This window comes from Callithrix jacchus, chromosome 14 (assembly GCF_049354715.1).
Source record: "Callithrix jacchus isolate 240 chromosome 14, calJac240_pri, whole genome shotgun sequence".
In the NCBI taxonomy this organism is placed as follows: domain Eukaryota; kingdom Metazoa; phylum Chordata; class Mammalia; order Primates; family Cebidae; genus Callithrix; species Callithrix jacchus.
In genome coordinates this window covers 39,383,497-39,410,357 of record NC_133515.1, presented here as the reverse complement: position 1 = coordinate 39,410,357, position 26,861 = coordinate 39,383,497, and the positions used below count along the sequence as shown (strand labels likewise).

General features: G+C 42.3%; 1 protein-coding gene and 1 long non-coding RNA gene across 10 annotated transcripts in view; one reads left to right on the top strand and one right to left on the bottom strand.

Annotated features, from left to right (window-relative positions):
* Positions 1-26,861, bottom strand: part of LOC103787882 (uncharacterized) — a 151,256-nt gene that overhangs the window by 96,468 nt on the left and 27,927 nt on the right. For 3 of the 9 annotated variants that reach the window (XR_013526454.1, XR_013526455.1, XR_013526457.1), the window contains 4 exons: positions 23,335-23,455; positions 22,539-22,670; positions 10,324-10,461; positions 6,569-6,695 (listed from right to left, as the gene is read on the bottom strand). This is a non-coding gene — a long non-coding RNA (uncharacterized LOC103787882). Of the gene's footprint in view, positions 1-2,291; positions 2,371-6,568; positions 6,696-10,209; positions 10,225-10,323; positions 10,462-22,538; positions 22,671-23,334; positions 23,456-26,861 lie in introns of those variants that run through there. The other 6 variants (XR_013526440.1, XR_013526442.1, XR_013526443.1 and 3 more) reach the window with 4 other exon arrangements.
* LOC118147270 (uncharacterized protein C2orf78-like) lies at positions 2,469-9,156 on the top strand. Its single transcript, XM_078349043.1, has 3 exons — positions 2,469-2,606; positions 5,000-5,764; positions 6,602-9,156. The coding sequence occupies exons 1-3, from the start codon at positions 2,600-2,602 to the stop codon at positions 7,696-7,698; spliced, it is 1,869 nt and encodes a 622-aa protein (XP_078205169.1). The 5' UTR covers positions 2,469-2,599; the 3' UTR covers positions 7,699-9,156.

Sequence of the window (26,861 nt, the reverse complement as noted above, 5' to 3'; positions counted from 1 at the left end):
CCATCTTGAGTTTATCCTCTTGTGGGCTCTTGGCATTCTGTACCTTCTCACACACACTAGAAAAGTCCCTCAGTAGATCAATTCAGGGCCAGACATGGTGGCTCACGCCTGTAATCGCAGTACTTTGAGAAGCCAAGGTGGGCGGATCATCTGAGGTCAGGAGTTCGAGACCAGCCTGGCCAACATGGTGAAATCCCACCTCTACTAAAATTACAATTATTAGCTGGGTGTGGTGCTATGCACTTGTAATCCTAGCTACTCAGGAGTCTGAGGCAGGAGACTTGCTTGAAGCCCAAAGTTGGAGATTGCAGTCAACCAAGATTGTGCCACTAACCTCCAGCCTGGGCAACAGAGCGAGATTCCATCTCAAGGAAAAAAAAAAAAAAAGATCAATTCAGGTGCTTCTGAAAGCTTACAACCAAGGAAAATGATTATACCCATAGATTTCCTCCCCCAAACCAGCTTATTCCACACAAAAATCACCAGCAACTCAGCCCTAACTCATTTTACACAGTTATAAGACAAGTTAGTGAGAAAAGCACTAACCAGGAAAACAAAAACCAAGGCAATCCAGGTCAACTTGAGCTGACTGCAGACATCTCTTTCTTTGCTTTAGCGCACAGCACAACTCACCACAGTGCCTTTTTCACACACCCCTCTTTAATTTCCTCCACAAAACCTATCAGGCCAAGATAGTTCATGATGTCTCAAAAGAAACAACCATTATGAGAAAAACATGCACTATGTCTTGCAATGTTGTATTCCTTAAAAATATGGCAGGGAAAAAACATGCAGAACAACCAGGGCATTTAAAAACAGTCTACAGGCCAGGCATGGTGGCTCATGCCTATAATCCAGCACTTTGGGAGGCTGAGGTGGACAGATCACCTGAGGTCAGGAGTTTGAGACCAGTCTGGCCAACATGGTGAAACCCTATCTCTACTAAAAATGCAAAAATTAGCACAGCATGATGGTGGTGCCTATAATCCCAGTTACTGAGGAGGCTGAGGAAGGAGAATTGCTTGAACCTAAGAGGTAGAGGTTCCAGTGAGCCGAGATCGTGCCACTGCACTCCAGCCTGGGAGACAAGCGTGAAACGCTGTCTCAAAAATAAATAAATGAAAATAATAAAATAAAAGCAATCTACATTCTATAGACATACTAATGAATGATATAAATGAGCAATATGACATAAAAAATGGAAAAAATATATTACAATTATTTTCTTCAGTGTACAAAAGTCATGGAAGTTTCTGGACTATCTAGCTACATACAAAGTACTGAATTATCTGTCCTGTTAATACAAAATAAGGGTATGTAATTGTTTCTCACAGAAACCAAAAAATCCACACAAATCTCTTTGTTCTTGTACCCTCACTTGGTCTCTTTCCTATTCTCCACTAAATTCTTCAACTCTTCATTTTGCCTGGCCCCTGCACACAAGCATGGCCGACAGGGCATTCTAAAGGCCCAAGATTCCACAGTGGCTGTTTGCAATGGAGAGGAGGATATAAGTAACTGCCACACTGGATCCTCTCATGTGAGAAGAAAGAAAGCACCCTGAATGCCTCTCACGTATAAAAGAGCAGGATGGCAGGATGTCTGTGTGGCCCAAGGAGTCAGAGGTAGCACACTATGGGCAACAGAATTGTGAACAAAGGCTAGAAGAGGGAAGGTCTGCAGTCAGCCCTGTCTTCTACCTCTCTAGTCATGGCTTCTCATGAGCAGAGTCCGTTTTTCAAACATCAGGACACTGAAAAGAAGACCCCTGCTCTGGAAGGGGATATTGACTGGAAGTCATTTCCATGAGTGTAAAAATGCAAGATCAAGGCTTGGCCCAGAAACAATGCCTAAAATCAAGCGGAAAAAAGAAGAGTAGAAGAGAGATCCAAGTCCAACCTGGCCCAGCCTGGGCCAGCCCAAGGAAGGTAGGATTCAAGGAGAAGAAATTATAAAAGAGGAGGTTTGGACCACATCATTTCCTACAAGGGACAGTCAACGAACTTTGCCTTCAACCAAGTTACAGAAGAGGGCTCTTTAATCTCTTCCTTTGGCCCTTAAAAGCAGCAGTAAATTGATTAATCAGATTCACTGAAACGCTTTTAGAACAATGGTAATTGCTCAGCTTAGATGTCACTTTCCTTTCTCCACAAGGGTACTGTGTATGTAGCATACAATTATAAATGTTTAGTATTATATAACATGAAATATGACATATAAAATATAAGTATTAGTCAATGATATTAGTGAACAAGTACAAAAAACACTGAGATGATCATGCAGGACTTCACCTCCCCGGAACTCAGCCACTTGGTACTGTTTCAGTTTTCCTACCACCTCTGCCAGCCAATCCCATCTTCCTGAGAATCTGGCCTCCCTATTGGCTATCGCACACCTTTAAACTGCCTGCTCTGTGACATCATTCTCTCACCAAGCCTACTGCCAGCTGGTAGAATCCTGGGGTAGCCAGTGACCAGTGTGACCGGTGGCCTTCATACTGGACACATTCACTCCTTGGCTTCAGCCACGCAGACAGACATCCACTAGGATCAAATCTTTATCCCTTGAATCTACAGTTGATGTTTCTTCTTCTCTGACCATGTCAGGTAAAGAGAGAACCTTTCTTGACAGTTTTTCATTCGACTTCTTTCCCCCCAACTTTAGATTTCTTTACCCCTATAGTCTCAAACAGCTTGGAATAACAGGGAACGTATTCAAGTAGAAATCTAGAGACCTCATGTCAGTTTTGGCTTTGACAGTTACTAGCTGTGTGACTTTAGATATTTCTTCTATTCTCTCACAAAATCTGTTTCCTCATCTGTTATATTAGGATAATAGATTCGTTATTCCCTCTGGCCCCTTTCTTTTCTAATGCTGAGTCTTAAAGGGCAACGTACAGAAAATGAACTCAGACACATTTGAGGCTGTTCGTTTCAACAGATTCATAGAGAAAACCTAACTGGCGTAGAAAACTGGCAACATATTCTGAGGTGTTTCATGTGTAATAGTCTCCATCCACTAATATTTCAACTTCACTATTTTAAATTTAGTGATGTTTTAAATATTCAGCCAGGCACGGTGGCTCACACCTGTAATCTCAGCACTTTGAGAGGCCGTCTCCCTCACTAATATTTCAACTTTACTATTTTATATTTAGTGATGTGTAGTGATGTTTTTAATATTCAGCTGGGCATGGTAGCTCCTGCCTGTAATCTCAGTGCTTTGGGAGGCCGAGATGGGAGAATCGCTTCAGCCTAGGAGTTCGAGACCAGGCTGGGCAACATAGCAAGACCCCATCTCTACAATTTACTTAAAAATATCATCCAGGTGTGGGGGCATGCCAGCTACTCAGGAGGCTGAGGTGGGAGGATCAATTGACTGTTTGAGCCCAGGAGGTTGAGGCTGCAGTGAGCCATGTTCACGTGTTCACACAACTGGACTTCAGCCTTCCTGACAAGGTGAGACCCTGTCTGAAAGAAAGAGAAGTAATATTCACGTTTTGGAGATTCCTATCTGAACTAGATGGAAAGAGAAAATGAAGAGTACTGGGTTATAAGGAGGCAGATATTATAGGGTAAGGAATTTGGGATTTTAAATGAAAGCAGAAAGACAGAGTTCCCTACACTTTCCTTTGGATACTCCTTGGAGAATGACAAAATGATTTCAAGGAAAAATATATATATTTTTTAAATTTTAGAAGAAAAGCAGAAAGACAACAGAGTGAAATCTACTCAGAATAGGGCAAAATGAAGTTGGTTTTAGTCAATGCTTACATCAATAAAGTAGGAAGGAAACAGGCTAGAATAGAGAATCCCTAGAAAAAGCAGTTTATCGGAAGTCACAGTAAGTTGTTTTCTTCTTTTGTCGTTTTGAACATAGATGACACTTGACAGTTTTTAATATAATCATTCTAGAAATGTGTTTTAGAAATGATGCTTCCAGGCCAAGCACGGTGGCTCATGTCATAATCCCAGTAATTTGGGAGGCTGAGGCGGGCAGATCACCTGACGTCAGGAGTTCGAGACCAGCCTGGCAAACATGGTGAAACTCTCTCTCTATTAAAAATACAAAAAATTAGCCAGTTGCAGTGGTGGGCACCTATAATCCCAGCTACTCAGGAGGCTGAGGCACGAGAATTGCTGGAGCCCAGGAGGCAAAGCCTGCAGTAAGCTGAGGTTAAGCCACTGCACTCCAGCCTTGCTGACAGAGTGAGACTGTCTCACAAAAAAAGAAAAAAAAAAAAACAGAAAACAAACAAACGATAAAAAAAAAAATTTTCTTTCTAAAACCATCAGGTAGAATTTGACTTATGATAAAAACCAGGCTTGAAGAGGACAAAGAATGACCCTTCAGATTTACCAATGGCCTGGGTTAAATGTAAATGCTACCAAATGTCACATGACCTGTAGAAGCAAATGTTACACCAAGGATTATAAAAGTAAGAGCTGTACGATATTGTAATAGGCCAAAATTGCCATATTAAAAGTTCTGTTTCTCCTGGTTTCTGGTCTATGCTCAGAGAAAACAATCCTCGCCAGGAAGTCATGGTAATGACATTAACGTAATGGTAAATCTTAAACAGGTCAATCTGCTCTCTCTCAGCCTCAGGTACTCATAAAATGAGGTCCTTCTCTAAGGGCCTTCCAGTTCCAAAATGCTCCAATTGTAGGAAGTAGTTATGAACCAATACTCACCCAGATTCAAGGGAAAGATAGGGAATGGAGAAGTTTGCTTGTAGCCTAGGAAATAAAGTACAAAACCAGACCACTTGGGTCTTCTGCACATCTGTGCCAAAACTGGACACAAAGACAGTTCATCAGAAGAGGACCAAACTGCTTCAGCACTCATGGCCATCGTAAAGTGTTTGGCTTTTGGTATCTCAGTGAGTATCGGTATTAGAGGCTTCCTGATTGAAACAACCTTAAGATGATGCTGTTCTTCAGATAAGGTGACATTTTCTCAATCTCACCAGTTTGTTCATCTCTCTTCTTTCCTACAGAACATTTCCAAAATACCTCTTTACTTGGAACTGCAAATTCTCTGCAGCTCTCCCTTCCTGTGGTGAGCAATGCGGCTTCCCTAACAGGAAGCATTTCCAACTTCTCCCGAGCCTCTACTCCAGCTGTTAGCTCAGCATGGCTACTGCCATCAGCCTCTGGCACCTCTTTCCAGCCACTCACAGGCAGTGCCTACCTTTACCAACATTCTACCACATCTATGTTGTCTGGGGTTAGTGGCCAGAGCCATAGCTCTATTTCAGCTGCCCCTTACCCAGGCATTTTTGAGTGGGACATTACAGCAAAGACAGCAAAGAAGTCACCCTCACTCAGGGACTTCACTGTGACTGTCATTGACCAGAACACAGCTGTCTCTTCCATGTCTATGACAGCCCAGCATGATAAAACTTCACATGCCAATATTATAGTCCCTCTGTATCCAACACTATCTGCCAGACTTGTTCAGAGGACACAATCTCAAACTCCAAATCAGCAGGGCCATAGCCTGTCACTTCCCTACCAGACAGGAAGCCAGGTCTATTACTATAATCCAGGCACACCGGGGCCTCAACTATCTGGAGAACTTGGCCCTAGGCTGCAATCCTATGGCTCTGCATCATACCCAGGAAATAGGGCCTCTGCCCATCAACCAGAAATGGTGATGCTGCTAAAGGAGGTTCAGCCCACAAAAGTTCTACCACCAGTCTCCACTTCCGGGATGTATTACTCTGTGTCTGCTCAACCCAGCACAGTAACCAGTTTTCAAGGTGAGTACAAACAGCAAAAAAGGAGAGGAATAAACACAGTATTGAAAGGGAGGGTCAAATCTATAGCCGAGTAGTAAGTCCACAGATAGTCAGAATTTGGGTGCTGAGACTTCAACCACTATTCTGGGGCACTGCTGTTCATTTTCAGCCTCTATGTAAGAACACCTTCTAAGACGGAAAGTTGAACACTATGATGGCCATTTATGCCACATGTAAGAGAGTCCCAAGAGATACCACACTTTTTAGTGGCCTGGCTGATCAGTTCCCCTGCACCAGCACACTGTAACGTTCTCCCTTAATCTGTTACTTTAGTCTCTTTGGAAGGCACTTTAGAACTCTTATTTTTGCAGTGACATTTTGATTTTCCTTAACTTACAATAGGATTTAAGACCTTGTGCTTAGAGATCCTCTCCAAAACAAACAGGTTCAGAATCTGTGCTTGCTTATGTAGTTTATAAGGAAGGGCTCCACTCTCTCCCCTAGACCATGGCGTAAAGGGTTCTTACTCTCTCAAGAGAGTGGAGAGAACGGAAGGGACCCTATATGAGAATATGAGGCTTTATAAATCATCTCCTATTTAAAAATCACTTTCACTTTTTATTTGGCTTATAACAACCCTATAAAATTCAAAGAAAGCTAAGAAACAATCACATCAAATGATAACCAGTAAGAGAACAGTCACTGCCTATCACCCAATACAGGATCTTCTCCATGGTCCTGAAGAAGAGCTAGTAGAAATGACTTGCACATGTTAGAAAGGTATCCCATTGCTGCATTGGCATATAGGGGGAACATCTCACTTACCAGGGATTGACTTCTTCCTTGATTCCTTTGTAGTGATGGAAACTTCCCTGGGGGTGGATACTTCCCTTGGCTTGCAATCTGCAAGCCAGACATTTTGTCTGGCACAAACTCCAGAATTCACCAAGTCCTGCAGTAGCAGAAATACCCAGATACGTGAGAGTAATCCATCACCTGAGCTTGGGGACATTTCAATGACAGCTCCAGTCCAGAGTCCAACTAATCTCCTGACAGTGTCTCCAGCTCCAAGCCAGGACAAAACTGAGAATAAGAATTTGGATGAGATTAAGACCAAAATTTCAAAGCCTCTAGATGCCTACCAATTACCAATAGAAAACCGATATCCTCCAGTGCTTCCTTTAGAAATCCCTGATATTCACCAGCTTGTGTCCTGCATTGATCCTCTTGGCCAAGAGGAGCAGCCTGGTTCTGAAAATGCCAATCTGAGAAACAACAGCCTGAGTCTTCAGGGCCAAGGGCTACTTGAAAATGGGAGTGAGCCTAGCAGTGATCTTGCAGACGTCACTACATTGGTGGAGGATACTCACCTCCCCTCAATCATCAGTTCTTTGCAAGATCTTGACCAACCCAAAAGTCCCTCCCTATTCAGTTCCTTACAAGATCTTGACCAACCCAAAAGTCCCTCCATCTTCGGTTCCTTACAAGATCTTGACCAACCCCAAAGTCCCTCCATCTTCAGTTCCTTACAAGATTTTGACCGACCCCAAAGTCCCTCCATCTCCAGTTCCTTACAAGATCCTGACCAAACCCAAAGTCCCTCCCTATTCAGTTCCTTACAAGATCTTGACCAACCCCAAAGTCCCTCCCTATTCAGCTCCTTACAAGATCTTGACCAACCCCAAAGTCCCTCCCTATTTAGTTCCTTACAAGATCTTGACCAACCCCAAAGTCCCTCCATCTCCAGTTCTTTACAAGAGCTTGACCAACCCAAAAGTCCCTCCCTATTCAGTTCCTTACAAAATCTTGACCAATCCAAAAGTCCCTCCATGTTCAGTTCTGTACAAGAGCTTGACCAACCCAAAGTCCCTACATCTTCAGTTCCATACAAGATCTTGACCAATTCAAAAGTCCCTCAGGCAACAGAGCCAAAGATCCCAGCACCATCAAGGTAAATCAAGTGCAGGAAAAATCAAGTGTCATAAAGGGCCACTCTGATCAAGTAAGGAAGAACAAGCATAAAGCTGCCGAGCCTATCCAGGGTGCTCCCAAGGCCAAAATCCAGCCAAAGAACCCAGAGAGCCTATTAGAGGAAGAAGTGGCTGTTTGCAGGGCTACCGCCAGTGACAGCGCTTCTGTGAGCAAGGGCAAGCGTTCTAGCAACAAAAGTCACAAAGCCGCATCCAGCAGAGGCAGCACAACTAAGAGGCACGGGCAGGAGAAGACCAAAAGGAGCAGAGAGAACAGCTCCAAGAAATCTGGAGACAGTAAGAAGTCAGGGACGGAAGTCAAGGTCGAAGAGAAGCAAACAATTCCAAATAGGAAGCGGAAGAAAAATCAGCCTGAGCTTAGCCAAGAGACCTTCAAAAAGCCACGAACCTCCCTAGGCATGCACATGCTAGAGTCCGTGCAAGTTTTCCATGCACTGGGGAAAAAGACTGACAAAAAAACTGGATTGTCTTCCTCCCGGACTCTGGGGAGCTCAAGCAACACCCAGAACCCTCGGCCATTCTCAGCTCTTAATCCATGGCTGGCTACCCGATGTGAGGGGAAAGGCCCGGACAAAACTCAAGTCCATGCCCAGAAACTGGATGATAATGCTGAAAAAGAGTGTCCATCTCCATCCCAGTATGAGTTGCCACCACCTGGGAAGGTCAAGTTGGTACCATTGCCCTTTCTGACCTGTTTCTCGGCGGCCACACCCTCCGGCCTCACGTACGCCTGCGGTGGCTTGCCCTGCTCCACCTGGTTCTAACTCAGCTCAGTCAACTGCTGTCAGTCCATCCCAACTGGCTCCTACCAACACATCTTTGACAGGTCCTGCCAGACCAGCTCAGCCAATTTCGACCAATGCAACCAAACCCGGTTCAACCAATCCTAACCAGCCTCCTATTGCCTCTCAGTCTGCTGCTTCTAGGCCAGCACTCTACAAAACATCATCTTGCTCTTCTCTCCAGCGGGAGCCTGTTTCCACTGCTGTGACCAATCTCCAGTCACTGCCCAAGCCTCAAAATCAGTTCCTAATCCAAGACTTCGGTTTACAACGCAGGCCATGGAGGACACCTGACATTTCTGGGCCAGTAGAGTCAACACCCATCACAAAAGAGCAGAGGCCAGAGCATGAGGCCATGAAGAGGAAGGCTCAGCAAGCGCGTGAGAATGCTGCCAAATACACCTCTTTGGGGAAACTGCAGTTCTTCATCCAGAGGGAAAAAGATACGGAAATTTCTGAATTCTATGGCTACAGATTCCAAGAGTTGCTGAGACTGTAGGCTTTACTTTGGATACCAGCTGGTTTTCCAAATATATAGATAGATACTGCTTTCTTTATTCCAATAATATATTTTTAAAACTTGATAAAGAAATGTAATAGAATCAATAGATGAGTAATAAATAGGCTTTCGAGTTTTGAGATGCTGTTGACTGTGGGTTTTCCTTGGTGGGGGTGGGGATCAAAGGCTGCTTTATAAGGAATTATGGCTGGACACGGTGGCTCATGCCTGCAATCCCAGCACTTTGGGAGGCCAAGGTGGGTGGATCACCTGAGTCAGGAGTTCACGACCAGCCTGGCCAACGTGGTGAAACTCATCTCTACTAAAAATACAAAGAAGTAGCTGGGTGTGGTGGTGGGTTCCTGTAATCCCAGCTTCTTGGGAGGCTGAGGCAGAATCGCTTCAACACAGGAGGCAGAGGTTGTAGCGAGCCGAGATCACACCACTGTGATCTCCAGCCTGAGCAACACTGCGAAACTCCATCTCAAAAAATAAAAAAATAAATAAATGAAATAAACACAAGAAGGTACTGAAAGTTGGATGGTGGTTGAATAGACAGTAGAATTGAGGAGAGAGGAAGGAACATGGTCCAGGCCTAAGAAGGTCAAAAGGGGAGAGATTTTATGGGCTATACAAAGAATCAGAAATGGGGGAAATGGCAGAAGTTAAGATTCAGAATCTGAGGTTAGGAATAAAAGAATAAAATTTGGATAGAAGTTGAAGATGGCAGAAGATAAGGCTGCGTGGAGCAAAAGAAATGTACAAAATCGCCCATGGATGATGGCCTTATGTCTCATGGCCTATCAGATAGGTGTTTTAGAAAATAAGATTCAGGACTCATCTCCAACAGCTTTGGGTTACCTTATACATATATGATCACAGTTGGGAAAGGTCAGTACAAAACAGGGGAATCTACCACCAGGGGAAGGGCTCACAGTTATAGGTGCAGCTAAAAACCTGGGACCCAGCCAAGTGAATTGCAGCAGCCTGAAGCTGACCCAGAAAAGACCCTGGAGTATAGATCACCGTTGACTCAACACCTATGCACGGGCCACTGAGATGCACTATTTCAGTTCACCTTCACAACCACACACAAGCCAGTAACACTGTGCCACTTTCCTAGTGAGGTAAACAGCAATATAATTTTTTCTTAACTTGAACATAGAAGGAAACAATAAAGAAACCTCATTAGACCTGATCACCAGCAATCTTCAAGCCAGCTCTGGTCACTAGGTAGAATTCCAGGCCAGGTTTGTATCACTGAGTCCCTTCCCAATAGGCTGGATAGTATCATCCACAGTAATTCACCTCCTTCTCTCCTGGGCTGCTCAACTGGCATTTGGCTTCACATTCCAAGTGTACCTCCTGTGTGAATAATCTTCTCCAGAGGGACCAGGAAGAGGGATATGGCCTCTCTGGTAAACATTTGGATTCTGTGAAAACATTCTGAAAGCAAAACAAAAAGTAATATGTCATTACTAAAATTAATAAAATAATGTTTATTTTTAAATTATATTTTTGGCCGTGCGTGGTGGCTCACGCCTATAATCCCAGCACTTTGTGGGGCTGAGGCGGGTGGATCACGACATCAAGAGATCAAGACCATCCCAGTCAACAAGGTGAAACACCCTCTCTACTAAAAATAAAAAAATCAGCAGGGCATGGTGGCGTGCGCCTAAAATCCCAGCTACTCAGAAGGCTGAGGCAGGAGAATTGCTTGAACCCAGGAGGCGGAGGTTGTGGTGAACCGAGATCGTGCCACTGCACTCCAGCCTGGGTGACAAGAGTGACACTCGGTCTCAAAATAAATAAATAAATAAATAAATAAAATAAAATTATCTTTTATAAAATATTTTAAATTCATAAATTTACAAAATAATATATACTCTACTAACTTGTGTGACCTTGGCAGATAAACTACTTAACTTTTATTTCCCTAAGTTCTTTATAACATGAGGCTAATAACACTTTCCATCTTCATGAGCTGTTACAAAGCTAAATTAAGAAAATACATTTCAATTACCCACAATGCTCTGGCACAGAGTGGATTCCCAGAAGCCTTTCCACCTTTTCCTACAGAGATAAATGTACGCAATGCATGCCCATACTACTCTAATTACTTTCCCTCCCAAAGTCTAGTAGGGTTGACATAAGACAGAATAAGCTATTTTGTACTAAAAACACATGGCTACTTCTACTTTATAAAGAAATATACACGAATTATAAAATGTAGAACAACTTTAACCATGGTACATGCAACAAATTTGAAAAAATAGGATCTAAATTTACTTGTTTCAAAAGCAAGATCAGAAAATCTATAATTATACTAAAGAAAATTTGGAAATCTCAGAAAAGAAAAAATAACTCCCTGCTGCAGAACCCTCCATCCCACTTAACGTAAATCAATTAGTTAGTATTTCCTTTTGTTCTTTTCCCAGCATGTTTTTCTGCCTGTTGAATCACAGCCTATTATTTTCACTTATTATAAATGAGCTACCACTTTCAGTGGCTTTAAAAAATGGAATAATATGGATATAATCATTATTTAGCTACATTCTCCACTGTTGGAAATATAGCAGCTACAAGTTTTTCCCCGACCACAAATAATGCTGGGATTAACATTGCAAAACATATACTACTGGATCCTGAGCCAGCCCAAGGTCCTACACATGGTAGGGAGTTTGAGAAATGTGCTGAAGGATTAAGTAAATACAGCTTTTCCTGCATTTTGAAGTATTTCCTTCGTCTCGAAATTATGAGGTAAAACATTTTTATGGCTCCTGAAATTGTGCTTCAGAAGGCTTATACCAATTTTCAATGCCACTAGCAACATGCTTTTAAAATGTTTACATCTTTTAAAAATGTCAATTTTCACCTTGTTGACCAGGATGGTCTCCATCTCTTGACCTCGTGATCCAGCCGCCTCGGCCTCCCAAAGTGCTCGGATTTCAGGCGTGAGCCACCGCACACGGCCGGTAAATTTTTTTTTTTGAGACAGAGTTTCGCCCTTGTGACCCTGGCTGGAGTGCAACGGCGCGATCTCGGCTCAGCGTAGCCTCCGCCTCCTGGGTTCAAGCAATTCTCCCGCCTCAGCCTCCCGAGTGGCTGGGACTACAGGCGCGCGCCACCATGCCCGGCTAATTTTTGTATTTTGAGTAGAGACGGGGTTTCACCATGTTGACCAGGATGGTCTCGATTTCTTGACCTTGTGAACCACCCGCCTCGGCCTCCCAGAGTGCTGGGATTATAGGCGTGAGCCACCGCGCGCGGCCCGTAAATTATTTTCAATGCTAATTGCTTCTTTATGTGATATTGTCAGGATGTATGTTGCTAATTCTACTAGATTGTGGGTTCCACGAGAGCTAAGAGCAGGAAAGTATCGACTTGAAGTATCTACTTCCCAACCCTCCCAACACACATGACCTAAAAATGCCAATGTAAATTATTAGCATTGAAAATACTTTACGGGGCCGGCGCGGTGGTTCACGCCTATAATCCCAGCACTCTGGGAGGCCGAGGCGGGTGGTTCACAAGGTCAAGAAATCGAGACCATCCTGGTCAACATGGTGAAACCCTGTCTCTACTCAAAATACAAAAATTAGCCGGGCATGGTGGCGCGCGCCTGTAGTCCCAGCCACTCGGGAGGCTGAGGCCGGAGAATTGCTTGAACCCAGGAGGCGGAGGTTGCGGTGAGCCGAGATCGTGCCGTTGCACTCCAGCCTGGGTAACAAGAGTGAATCTCCGTCTCAAAAAAAGAAAAAAAAAAAAAAAAAGTCAATCTTCAGGTCACATGGTAACTCATGCCTGTTCCCAGCACTTGAGGAGGCTGAGGCGGGCAGATCACCTGACATTAGGAGTTTGAGTCCAGCCTGGCCTACATGGTGAAACCCTGTCTCTATTAAAAATACCAAGAAAAAAAAATTAGGCAGAACTGGTGCTGCACACCTATAATCCCAACTACTCAGGAGGCTGACGCTGCAGAATCTCTTGACCCTGAGAGGTAGAGGTTGCAGTGAGCTGAGAATGTGCTTTTCACTGCAGCCTGGTAAGGAAGACTCCATCTCAAAAAAAAAACCTTAATAGAAAAGTCAATATTTTTAAGTTTTTTTTTTTCTCCTTTCCAAATAAAAACAGGGGTCCAGGCCAGGAACAGTGGCTCACACCTGTAATCTCAGCATTTTGGGAGGCTGAAGTCTGTAGATCATCTGAGGTCAGGAGTTTGAGACCAGCCTGACCTACGTGGAGAAACCCCATCTCTACTGAAAGACATAAAATTAGCTGGGTGTAGTGGGTGGTGCATGCCTGTAATCCCAGCTACTCAGGTGGCTCGGGCAGGAGAATCCCTTGAACCCAGGAGGCGGAGGTTGCGGTGAGGCGAGATTTGGTCATTGCACTCTAGACGGGGCAGAAAAGTGAAAATCCATCTCAAAAAAAAAAGGGGGGCAGGGTTCCAACATATTGCCCAGGCTGGTCTCCAACTGCTGGGCTCAAGCAACCCTCCCAACACGCATGACCTAAAAATACCAATGTTGTTTTGAAAGCGTTTACAATGTGTTCAACTGTTTAAATTCATGTTCACTGTCAAAAATAACCACTATGAGGTATGTATTATTAAAATCTCCATGTGACTGATGGAAAAATGGAAATGTAGATGGACTAAGGTATCTTACCCAAGATTACAAAGCAGGTAACAGAGCCCAAATGCAAAACCAGGTCGGGCCTGACAACCACTACACTGGAGTGCTTACCAAAAACTGTTGCTAAACTGGCCAGGGGCGGTGGCTCATGCCTGTAATCCCAGCACTTTGGGAGGCCCAGGTGGGTAGATCCCCTGAGGTCAGGAGTTGAAGACTAGCCTAGCCAACATGGTGAAACCCCATCTCTACTAAAATACGAAAACTAGCCAGTGTGATGGCAGGTACCTGTAATCTCAGCTACTCACAAGGCTGAGGCAGGAGAATTGCTTGAACCTGGGAAATGGCAGTTGCAGTGAGCCAAGATTGCACCACTGTACTCCAGCCTGGGCAACAGAGCAAGACTTTGTCTCAAAAAAAAAAAAAAAAAAAAAAAAAGAAGCCACTCATCATTGCCTGCCTGGATTACTACAACAAATTAATGTCCCTACTTTCCCTACTGCTATCTCAACTAATCCTCCACATGGCAGATGTTATCTTTCTAAAATGTAAGCCTGGCTGGGTTGTTTTTGCTTAAAAGTCTTAATTTAGCATAGCTCGATGGCCACACATCGCATGGCATTTAGAATCCTTATCAACCGACATCAATCTGTCTTTCCAACTGATCCGCATCCACAATGATCCTAAGTATGATTTACAAGGGCCTATATGATCCTCCTCCCTTCTGCCCACCCCTAACCTCTTGGATCCCATTTCTCCCACTCTGATACTCATTACCGCCACTCCAGCCACACTGGCCTCTTTACCACTCCTCAAACATGCCTCACACAGTCATGCCTCAGGGACTTTGCACTGCTATTCCTTCTGCCTTGGAACACTCCTCTCCAGACACCCAATGACTTGGTTCTGCTCAAATGACATCTTCATAAAGAGGCCTTCCTGATCACTCACTTCTTCCCTCACCCCTTTATCCTGTTTTGTTATTCTCTAAAGCACTTATCACCATATATATTCCACATATCTATTTGCTTATTTCTCTCCCCCACTAGAATGTAAAGTATATAAGGGCAAGGACTTTGTTCTTCAACTTAGGTTATATAATTATTTGTTGAACATGAACATATGAACTCCATGCTCTTTCACACTATCTTCTAGTCACACATGAGGCTGCCTCTCCATGGATTTAAGCCTGGTGCCTTTTGTACCTAATCCCCAAAAGTGGGCTGTCCTGTTCTCATCCTGGTGAAATTATCTTCTCCACAGCTCCAATGTTGTCTCCAGTGAGGCTGTCATCAATCTCTCCTCTATATTCTCGCTGTAATTAATTTATTCTTTTATTATAATGAACTTTTTGTCTATAATTAACCCACATCTTAAACCACATGCACTACGTATTTTCCTAGATAACTGTGAGCTGCTATAATAAAAAACAAAGACTGCTAACATCTCTGTGTCCTCAGACTCTAGCAAGAAATCTAAAAGGATCTCCGTGTTTACTCCATCAATTTATTTTGAGTCTCCACCAGTTCTAGAAGAGAGTGGAGAGTGTAGTGTCCTCTTTTCATCAGTGAGCCTGGTGTCTGTGGGAAGGGTTTATAGCAGAGGTAGCCAAAACAGATTACGAACAATGTCCCGAGTCTGCTATGGAAGTGGGTACTGCAAGACTCAGCCAGCCAGCACAGCTCAGGCAGAAGACCAACATGGAGTCCAGTCTATCCATCTGACCACAATCAGTGTAACATGTGAACAACTAAGATTTAAAAGTGTGTTCTCATGTGTTCATAAGGATCTCCTAGCCCTCACAGAACAGATGAGGTGCTATATAAAAGTTTCACACAAAAGAGCCTGGAAGCAGTGAACAGGCCATCAGCTGTACCCTCATATCTTAAAAGGTGGTATTTCTGTGACAACAACTTATACAAATGAGAAAGCCAAACCTCTCAAGTTTTAAAGTTAAAGTACAGGGGAAGATCTGTTAACATAATCAGAAACTAGTGTCTACATTAAGTGACTGACTGGGTTGTAATTGGACATTTTATCTTCAAACCCACTGACCCAGTCTCTACCTCTCACCTTCCATTCCCTATCTTCCCACCTCTGTCTCTATTCTGTCTCCACTACTCCATCACATATTTTTAAAAAGGAATATTTGCTGTTAGATTTATGTAATAGAGTGTACACTCCTCAAGCTAAATTTGGAAAAAGGCAAAATGAAGGGTTTTTCCTGTGGGTGCCAGTGGCTTTCCAAAGACAAAAGTTTCTTCGGTCTTAAAATATGGTAAGTATCACATTCTTTCTGGCAGGTAGATGCCAGAAAAAGGCAACTGGATCCTTAAGCTAAAGAGGTTATTAGGTTCTAATTTTTTTTTTTTTAGACAGTACGTAACAAAAGGTAGCTCCTTTTATTCTTAGTATTATTCATCACCTTGAGATACATTTTATCTTAATATTTAACTTAGCTCATTTTATATCCCATACCACTTGTAGTGAGAATGTATTTTTTCCCCTGCTATCCTTTCTTCTGTGATAATGCCAACGTCTCTCCTCCGTCAGGGATATTCCTTGATTCCTGGATGCTTGCTGTCTCTTTTTTTTTTGGGGGGGGGGGGAGGAAGGCAGGAAGGGAGGGAAGAAGGACGGTCGGGAGGAAGGAAGGGATGAAGGAAGGAAGGAAGGGAGGAAGCGGGGAGGGAGGGAAGAAGGACGGTAGGGAGGAAGGAAGGGATGAAGGAAGGAAGGAAGGAAGGGAGGAAGCGGGGAGGGAGGGAGGGAGGGAGGGAAGGGGAGGAAGGAAATCAAGCAATGAGAGAGACATTGCCGACCTGGATCTAGAGGTTTACAAGTTGATTTCTTTTTTTTGAGAGAAGGAAAGAAAAAAAAAATAAGTAAAGGAGAGGAAGAAAGAGGAAGAGAAAGAGGGAGAGTAAATGGAAATATTGCTTTATTTTGAAAAAAATTGAGTATTAATAATGGCCAATCAATGTTTCATTTAAACTTATGGGTAGGTATGATGTGGTATTGACAAGAATGTATATTTTGTGTATTTGAAGTGGAGAGCTCTGTGAATATTTATTAAGTTTACTTGTTCCGGATCTGAGTTCAAGTCCTTGATATCCTTATTAATTTTCTGTCTCATTGAATCTAAGTCTCGTATCTGGGTGTTAGGATTGTTAGCTCTTGTTGTTGCATTGATCCTTTTATCACTATATCTTTGTTGCTTTAAAATCTATTTTCTCCGATACGAGAATTGCAACTCCTGCTTTTTATTTATTTATTATTTATTTTTGCTCTCCATTTGGTTGGTAAATCTTTCTCCATCCCTTTGTTTTGAGTCTTTGTGTATCCTTGCATGTGAAACAGGTCTGGATGTAAAATGCCATTGGGTTTTGGCTGTGTCTTTTGATTGGGGGATTTAGTCAATTTAAATTTAGGGTTCCTGCCATTTGATGTTGACTGGCTGTTTTATCCATTCGTTGGTGCAAATTCTTCTTTATGTTGGTGCTCTTTACTTTTTGGTGTATTTTTAGAAAGGCTAATACTGGTTGTTTCTTTCTGTGTGTAATGCTTCTTTCAGAAGCTCTTGTAAAGCAGGCCTGGTGGTAATAAAATCTCCGAGTTCTTGCTTGTTCATAAAAGATTTTATTTTTCCTTCAGTTGTGAAGCTTAGTTTGGCTGGATATAAAATTCTGGGCTGAAGGTTCTGTTCTTTGAGAATGTTGAATATTGGTCCCCACTCTCTTCTGGCTTGTCGAGTTTCTGCTGAGAGATCTGCTGTAAGTCTGATAAGCTTGCCTTTGTGGGTAACATGACCTTTCTCTCTGGCTGCCCTTAGTATTTTCTCCTTCGTTTCAACCCTGGTGAATCTAATGATTATGTGCCTTGGGGTTGCTCTTCTTGAGGAATATCTTTGTGGTGTTCTCTGTATTACCTGGGGTTGCATTTTGACCTGCTTTGCTAGTTTAGGAAAATTTTCCTGAATAATATCCTGAAGGGTATTTTCCAGCTTGGATTCATTCTCTCCGTTGCATTCAGGTACACCTATCAAACGTAAATTTGGTCTTTTCACATAGTCCCACATTTCTTAGAGACTTTGCTCATTCCTTTTTATCCTTTTTTCTCTAATCTTTTCTTCACGTTTTATTTCATTAAGTTGGACTTTGACCTCTGATATCCCTTCTTCTGCTTGAACAATTCGAGTGTTTAAACCTGTGCATACTTCTCGGAGTTCCTGTGTTGTATTCTTTAGTTCCATTAATTCACTCATACTCCGCTCTAAGTTGTCTATTCTCAATAGGATTTCATCAGACCTTTTTTCAAAGTTCCTAGTTTCTTTACGTTGGGCTACAACATGGTCTTTTAACTCACCGAAGTTTCTTATTATCCATTCCTTGAAGAGTGATTCTGTCATTGGGATGCGCTCGTTCTCCATCAAGCCTTGTTCCATTGTTGATGTAGAACTGTGATCATCTTTAGAGGGAGAGGCGTTCTGATTTTGAGTATTCTCAGCTTTTTTACGCTGGTTTCTTCCCGTCATTGTAAATTTATCCTCCTGTCTCTTTGAAATTACCAACTTTCAGATTAGGTCTCTTGAGTGGACGTCCAGGTTGTTAGTTCCCAGGGCCAGAGCAGCGGCGTTAAAACTGATGGTGCTTTTCTTCCCAGGATTCTCCTGTCGGGCTTCCTTCTTGTGTCGGTAGTAGGCGACTCTGCCTTCCTGGGGCTCCAAACCTTGGTCAGAAGGGAAACCGGTCCTGTTTACTCTGCTCCGAGCGCTCCCACGCCGAGGTGCCGTCACAGCCGCTGCCGGGCTCTGGTGTCCTGCTGGGGACCCGGGCCGGTCCTCCGAACCTGTTTACTTTGCTCCGAGAGCTGCCGCGCCGAGGTGCCGGTGGAACCGCTGCACCGGCCACGAGAGTCGCGCTGGCCACCCCTGTGTTTCCTCCACTGGGGGATCTCCTGCTCCGTGAGCGACCAGAATTTGTCTGAAAGTGTGGCTTCCTCTAGTTCTCCGCGCCTTCCCTGAGAGCTGCAATCCCTGGATGTTAGCGATCGGCCATCTTGGATCGTTTTTCTATTAGGTTCTACTTTCAACAGAGTAAGGTAAATCTTAAAGCAGGAACAAGAAAGCACCAGCCTTTGGCTTACATTCTCCCCCATGAAGAATAAGAGGTGGTGGTAACCTTTCTCATCTGTCCTCAAAGTGGAAAAACAGCAGAAATATCTTAAATACATATGACAAAGGGGCAATTCCACTGGTGCACCCCTTCTTGTTTTGCTTCTTGGGGACTGTCCCACTCCTAATCATCTTACCCTGTTAGCACCATCTGACATTTTCATCACCTTAGCATTATTAAATACAACAGGTCCAAGGTTACAACTATTAAAAAAATGCCAAAAAATTCCCAACTCCAATCATAATGCACATCAAAGTTCAGAAAAGAAGTGTTGTGCTAGAGCAAGCATAGAAAGTCAATTCCAAGACAAAAGTATGCCAAATTGCAGGATATTTATTGCCAGTGGCCATAGAGGACTCACGTCTCTCCAACCTGTAGCCCCGAAAGGAGGGTGTCAAGACCTTTTATACCTGTAAAACCACCTCGGGAGCGAGGGTGAGGGGCAGGGGTTGGGGTGAGGGGCTTCAGACATTCCGAGAGCTAGTGGATTCTGTAAATCACCTCCTGGGCGGAGATGAGGGTGAGGGGCTCCAGACATTCCAGTGGATTCCTGGGCAAAGATGAGGGTGAGGGGCTCCGGATATTTCGAGAGTCAGGGGACTTGTGACATTCTGATTGTTACTTAAATGGTTCACAAAAGTCAAGATAAGCATTTGTTTACACATTGTCTGGGTAGGGTGGAAATCACAGACCTTAGTTACTTATTACAAGTTGCAGGGCCAAGATGGCGTGGGTTTGGACTGCTTCCCTGTCACGTTAGGGGTTACTTAGAGCAGTTTCGACAGAAAGCAGCGGTATGGTTGAGGTATGCATGTCACAGAAGAACAAAAACTCACCGTTATCTTTATTTTCTTTCAAAAACGCATTAACAGTGTGTTTTAATTTAAAAATAGTCTCATCATCAGGCACTCAATGCCCAAGTAACTATAAAAATTTTTAAGTAAGGAATAGTTTCTGGCAAATCCTATAAAGCAAAACCATACAAGATGTGTATTATTTCATTTGCAGAGAAAGAATTAAAGAGTAATTAGGGGGCCCAGAATATAAGCCAAGAAATTATGATAAACTTAATATGCCAATATCAGAATATGCAATTCTGATAAAAGAACCATTTCTTCCAACACTGCTTCAACCAGGAAGTATCACTTCATTTTCAATAAAACTACACCAAAGTTAATACATATCTAAAACTGAAAGCAAATTCCATATGAATAAATGCATATTTAACTATAATTTATATAAACAGTTCCATTTAATATTTTACAGTTCAAGGGCCAGAGCCTGCGTAAAGCAGCTATGATTTAAGTAGAAGAGTAGAACAGAGTCAGAAGAACTTGGATTTGAATTGTAGATGGAAGGAATTCCAGGCACTGTTGAGAACTGATATTCTTGGGTGGGAGAAAAGCAGATACAGATAGATAAAGACAAAAGACAGAGAGACTACATGAAAATCATTTTAACCATCTGAAAGTGTATCATTCAGTGGCATTACATTCGTAGTATTGTGTAACTATCACCATTGTCTATAGACAAAATGTTTTCATCATACCCGACAAAAAGACTCTTAACCATTAAACCATAATTCCCTTTTCTCCCCACATCCTAGATCCTTTAGTCTGTTTTCTGTCTCTGTGAATTTGTCTATTCTAGGTACTTCATACAAGTGGAATCACATATGTGTCCTTCTGTGTCTGGTTTATTTCACTAAGGATGATTTTTAAGGCTCATCGATATTGTAGCATATATTCAATTTATTCTTTTGTTAGCTGAATAATATTCCATTGTGTGCATATACTATGTTTTGTGTATCCCTTCACGTATTGATGGACACTTGGGTTGTTTCCACCTTTTGGCCATTTGACAAATGCTGCTGTGAATACTTGTACACCAGTATTCACAGAAGCATTGTCTTAAATCCTTGCTTTCAGTTCTTTTAGAACTGAAGTTCTGAGTTTAAATGGAGAGTATCAGCATGAACTCAGGATGTATCTTACATTACAAACAAACATATTTCCTAACACTGTCCACAGAAAAAGACAGGAAACAATGAGCCTAGAAGCACTGGGCACCTCTAGCACTCAGACTGTAATCTCTAAATATCATTCCAACCAAAAAGGAATCAAAAGCTCCTTGGGAAAATGGCTGAGTTCAGGGTGGGGCAGGAAATGTACAAGATGAGCCTAGAATTTTTTTTCATATAAACAGCAAAAAAAGAGTGATCACAGGTTACTAGGTTATGTCAAAAGGACTCAGTAGCCAATCTAAGAAGCTCCAACTCTCCAAACACAGGGCCTCAACTTGTGCTTCAATTTAAAAAAAAAAAGAGAAAGAACTAAATTTAAGTTTTAGGTCATCCTTTGCTGAACCTGTTTTATCTTCTATAAAATTACATATTAATTGTAATCATTTCTCCTCTGAGCACAGAAAAAGCACTCAACAGAAGATGTTAGTACAACTGCTACTTCATCAGCACAGGATTGTTGAGTGGATTGGATAAGCTAATACATGCAAAAGTACTTTTTTTTTTGTTTGTTTTAGTTGAAGTCTTGCTCTGACGCCCAGGCTGTTGTGCAGTGGCATGATCTTGGCTTACTGCAACCTCAGCTTCCCGGGTACAAGCAATTCTCCTGCCTCAGTCTCCCTAATAGATGGGATTACAGGCATGCAACACCACACCTGGCTTATTTTTTTGCATTTTTAACAGAGATGGGGTTCAACATGTTGGCCAGGCTGGTCTCGAACTCCTGCCCTCAGGTGATCTACCCGCCTTGGCCTCCTAAAGTACTGGGATTACAGGAGGGAGCCACCACACCCAGCTGAAAGTACTTTTTAAATGGCAGACTGCTGTACAAATGTTAAATAATATTAGATGTTATTGCTTCCAAAAGCCATGGAACTGGTCAGAAGAAGGATCACTCCTTCACACCAACATGCTAAATGGGGCAAACAGAATATATAAATCTCTGTATTGTATCAACACATACTGGAAAAGAAATCATAAACTTAGAGAATTGTCTTTTACCATGATGCTTACACATGTGTGAGCAACTGCTTAAAATAAGTGCTAAGACATATCAGATATTCCTTTCTTTCCTCAGGCCACTATTAGTATTAGTAAGTTTACTTCATTTTCAAAATACAGAATACGGAAGTTTATAGAATTTCTTAGGCACACACACAGCCTACTGCCAAATATTTCAGTTCACTTCAGGTCTTCAATTTCATTTTAGACAGTAATTAAAAACATGTAACTGGGCCAGGTGTGGTGGCTCAAGCCTGTAATCCCAGCACTTTTGGAGGCTGAGGCAGGTGGATCACGAGGTCAAGAGATTAAGACCATCTGGTCAACATGGTGAAACCCCGTCTCCACTAAAAATACAAAAAATTAGCTGGGCATGGTGGCGCGTGCCTGTAATCCCAGCTACTCAGGAGGCTGAGGCAGGAGAATTGCCTGAACCCAGGAGGCGTAGGTTGCAGTGAGCCGAGATCGCGCCATTGCACTCCAGCCTGGGTAACAAGAGCGAAACTCCGTCTCAAAAAAAAAAAAAAAAAAACATGTAACTAAGGAAATCACTTGGTTCTCTTTTAACCTTACTACGCATCGAAGAAGGTCAGACTTCACATTAGCACAAGATGATTACTGAATTATTACTGAATTACTATAAATTATTTTTATATCAGAATAAAGAACTTTTCTATTGAGGGCTCTACTTACCTCTGGTTTATAATAACGTTGAGTATATGTTAGATCAAGAATCAGTCCAAGTTCTTCATTTTGCTCTCAGATTTTGCTACAAAGATCCAACGGGGAAAAGCATTCTTCTGGAGCAAATTTCTTTTCAAAACTCTGTGAGAGAGAAAGAAATCAGAGCAAATATGTGCTTAAAATCCTGTATTACATTAGGCGTTTATTCAAGTCCTGTGATGCTAACATACAATGAGATTCAAAGGAAAGTTTCCATTCTCCTAAAATGGAGAATCTTTTCTTCCAGAATGATCACAAAGAAAAAATACGCCCACTTCGATATATTTATTTTTGTATTTGTTTTATGTTAGTCTCCTAATCAAACTGCAAACTCCCAGATTTTAATCACCACTTTATCTCCAGCTCCAAGGGGAGTGCCTATCATATTTGGTGCTTATCAGTATTTCTTTTTTTTTTTTTGAAACAGGGTGTTGGCCATGTCATCCAGGCGGGAGTGCAACGGCACAAATATGGCTCACTGTAGCCTCCACCTTCCATGCTCAAGCAATCTTCCCAGCATACCCTCCCAAGTACCTGAGACTACAGGCATGAACCACCACACCTGGATTTTTTTTTTTTTTTAAGAGATGGGATTGGCTTGGCGCAGTGGCTCATGCCTGTAATCCCAGCACTTTCAGAGGCCAAGGTGGGTGGATCACGAGGTCAAGAGATCAAGACCATCCTGGCCAACATGGTGAAACCCTGTCTCTACTAAAAAAAATAATAATAATGATACAAAAAATTAGCCTGGTGTGGTGGCACATACCTGTAGTCCCAGCTACTCAGGAGGCTGAGGCAGGAGAATTACTTGAACCTGGGAGGCAGAGGTTGCAGTAAGTCAAGATCACGCCACTGCACTCCAGCTTGGTGACAGAGCCAGACTCTGTCTGAAAAAAAAAAGATAGGGTCTTGTCATGTTGCACAGGCTGATCTCAAACTCCTGAGCTTAAGCAATCCTCCTGTCTCAGCCTCACAAATAAATATTTCTTACATGTCTACGTATATGAAGGATGACCTTCATTGCTAAATATTCTTTTATGTATGTGACTTATTTTTGAACTTTGTACTCTGTTCCATCAATCTGTCTGGCTATTCAGGTGCCAGCAACATCATTTTTAAAAAATACACTAGTTTTCAGAGCATTTTAGGTTCACAGCAAAATGAGCGAAAACAACAGTTCCCACATGTACCTTCCCTCTCCCACCCCACCCAGACTCCCCCACTATCCACATTCCATACCAGCGTGGCCCATTTGTTACAACTGAAGAACCAACTTTGACACATCATTATCACTGAAGTCTAGAGTTTAGGTATGCATGATTCATTCTGTGTTGTGCATTATATGTACATATTATGTTATGTATATTTTGCCACAAAAAAATGAAAGAACTAAGTTCAAGTTTTGATTCTCTCTTTTTCTGAGCCTGCTTCATTATCTATAAAATCATTTATTAATTGTAACCTAGTGCAGAATAAGCACTCAAGAAGAGATATTAATACTACTGCTACTTCATCAGCTCAGGATTGTTGTGAAATATGTTACCATATAGGAAACCCTTTTATGGGTTTTGATCTATCTATAATGACATGTTTCTACCCTTATAGTATCATGCAAAATAGTTTCACCTCCCTAAAAACTCCATGTACCTCCAACAACACCATTTTTTTTTTTTTTTTTTTTTTGGAGACAGGGTCTCGCTCTGTGGCCCAGGCTGAAGTGCAGGAGCATGATCATGGCCCACTGCAGCCTTGACCTCCTGGGCAAAATCAGTCCTCCCACCTCAGCCTCTTGAGCAGCAGGGACCACAAGCATGCACCACCATGCCCAGTTAATTTTTGTATTTTTTGTAATCAGGGTTTTGCAATGTTGCCCAGGCTGGTCTAAAACTCTTAGACTCAAGCGATTCACCCACCTTGGCCTCCCAAAGTACCGGGATTACAAAAGTGATCCACCGGGCCTGGCCTGAAATGACTCACTTTAAGCTCAGACATGGAGAGAAGCTGACACAGCAGTTGAAAAAGGAAATCTGACCTATGAGTCACAAATAAGTAAGTTCCCAAAACGTTTCAAGTGGGCTTCTCCTGATACTAACCTGAGCTATGCTGGGGAAGTCTAAGAAGACACAGAATCTAGAAAACAGTATTTGTCTTCACCTTCTCATCTTTTTTACAGCTGTCAAAAGCTGTCCCCTCCTATCCCTCCTATTCCTTTCCTAGTTCAAAAAAAACACACACACAATCTTGAGATTTTCCACACTGAAACCCTAACGTTGATGATCCAGGGCATATTTTTTATTGTGACTATGGGAAGAAAAGAAGCCACTGACATTCAGTGGGTAGGGGTTACAAATTCTAGACAGCTTGCCAAATTCAGAACAGTCCTACAGATGTATCCCACAACCTGAATGGCTTTTGAATGCCCTATTCAACATTAATATAGATAAAAAGCTGTTCATATTTATCTTGGCCTTAGAACCTCCATTTCACAAATAAACACAAATTATTTTTGTACAATTGTAGTATATATTTAATTTTCCAGGATAGCAATCACCTTATCCACCAAATGAAGAGTATACTTTGTTTTGTTTGGAAATCTATTATAGAAAGTCCTACCACTAAGGCAATATCAGCCACCTAGATCAGTCTGCATTTGTAGTTCTCAAATTCATGGCACAGGCAACTATTACTCTATGCCTTTTAATGCAGTCATGTCCAAATATTTATATATTGAAATATGTATTACTTTATTATAAATTACCTTTATTTTATTCTTTATATTATAGTTAGGGTGTGAACTAGGAGTTTTCTTTAAAATATGGAAGCAGGTTGTATGCACCTATGAACTTCATTTCAGGATAGTAAAGTGGTCATTACAAAGTATTTGCTATAAAAAGAGAAAATGGAATGTGATAGAGCTGAGAACAGTTTTCTGCATGGTGAATTTAGATGTCTGAAGGAATACTGAATTAACTTTTGCTTATCTATTGCAAGGGAACTTTCAAAGCAACGAAATGAGTCCCAGGCATCCACTGGCCAACTGGAAGGTAGTCTTTCCACCTATTACATATATTTTTTGTTAGCCAAATTGTATGTTAGCCTTGTCTCCTTGCACAGAATAAGACTTCTTGAAAATGGGAATCACAGCCAACATAACATGTCCTCTCTTCTCTCTGCTTTGCATTTCACCACTCCACTTATTCAACCCCACCAAGTAACGACCTATACTGTCTTTCTCTCCTGTTTCCCATCATGAAAATGGAAACATGGCAACAAAACAGCACAAAGTAATCATCAAATAAGGCCTATATAAAAAAGAGATACCCAGAATTTCTATATCCCTGATAAAACTTAGCCAAGTGCCAGATACTAAAGTGCCATTAACACAAACATATTCACTGAAATAATTCCAATTCTATTATTTCACTTCATGGTTTTAGTTTTCACACAACTGATGTCATCAAGTTCAATTACTAGGAAACTTCAGGTTCATATTTTAAGAGAAAATCTGCCAGAAGAGGGACTGTGAACTTCACTTAATAATGCTAAGAATGGCCAGGCACGGTGGCTCACACCTGTAATCCCAGCACTTTGGGAGGCCGAGGTGGGTGGATCACGAGGTCAAGAGATCGAGACCATCCTTGCCAACATGGTGAACCCCCATCTCTACTAAAAAATACAAAAATTAGCTGGGCATGGTGGTGTGCAACTGTAGTCCCAGCTACTCGGGAGGCTGAGGCAGGAGAATTGCTTGAACCCAGGAGGCAGAGATTGCAGTGAGCCAAGATTGTACCACTGCACTCCAGCCTGGCACCTGGCAACAGAGCAAGACTCTGTCTCAAAATAAAAATAATAATAATGCTAAGAATTACAGTGAAAAGTAGCATGAGTTAGAATTAATGGCCAGATGCAGTGGCTCACGCCTGTAACCCCAGCACTTTGGGAGGCTGAGGCAGGTGGACCACCTGAGGTCGGAAGTTCAAGACCAGCCTGATCAACACAGAGAAACCCTGTCTCTACTAAAAATACAAAAATAAATAAAAATAAAAATAAAACATTAGCCAGGCATGGTGACACATGCCTGCCATCCCAGCTACTCAGGAGGCTGAGGCAGAAGAAATGCATGAACCTGGGAGGCGGAGGTTGCAGTGAGCTGAGATCGCACCATTGCACTCCAGCCTGGGCAACAAGAGCAGTACTCCGTCTCAAATAAAAAAAAAAAAAAAAAAAGAAGAATTAACTAGGGTTAATTCTGTATATTTGAAGCATAGAAAGGGAGGACAAGCAAGAGAGGCA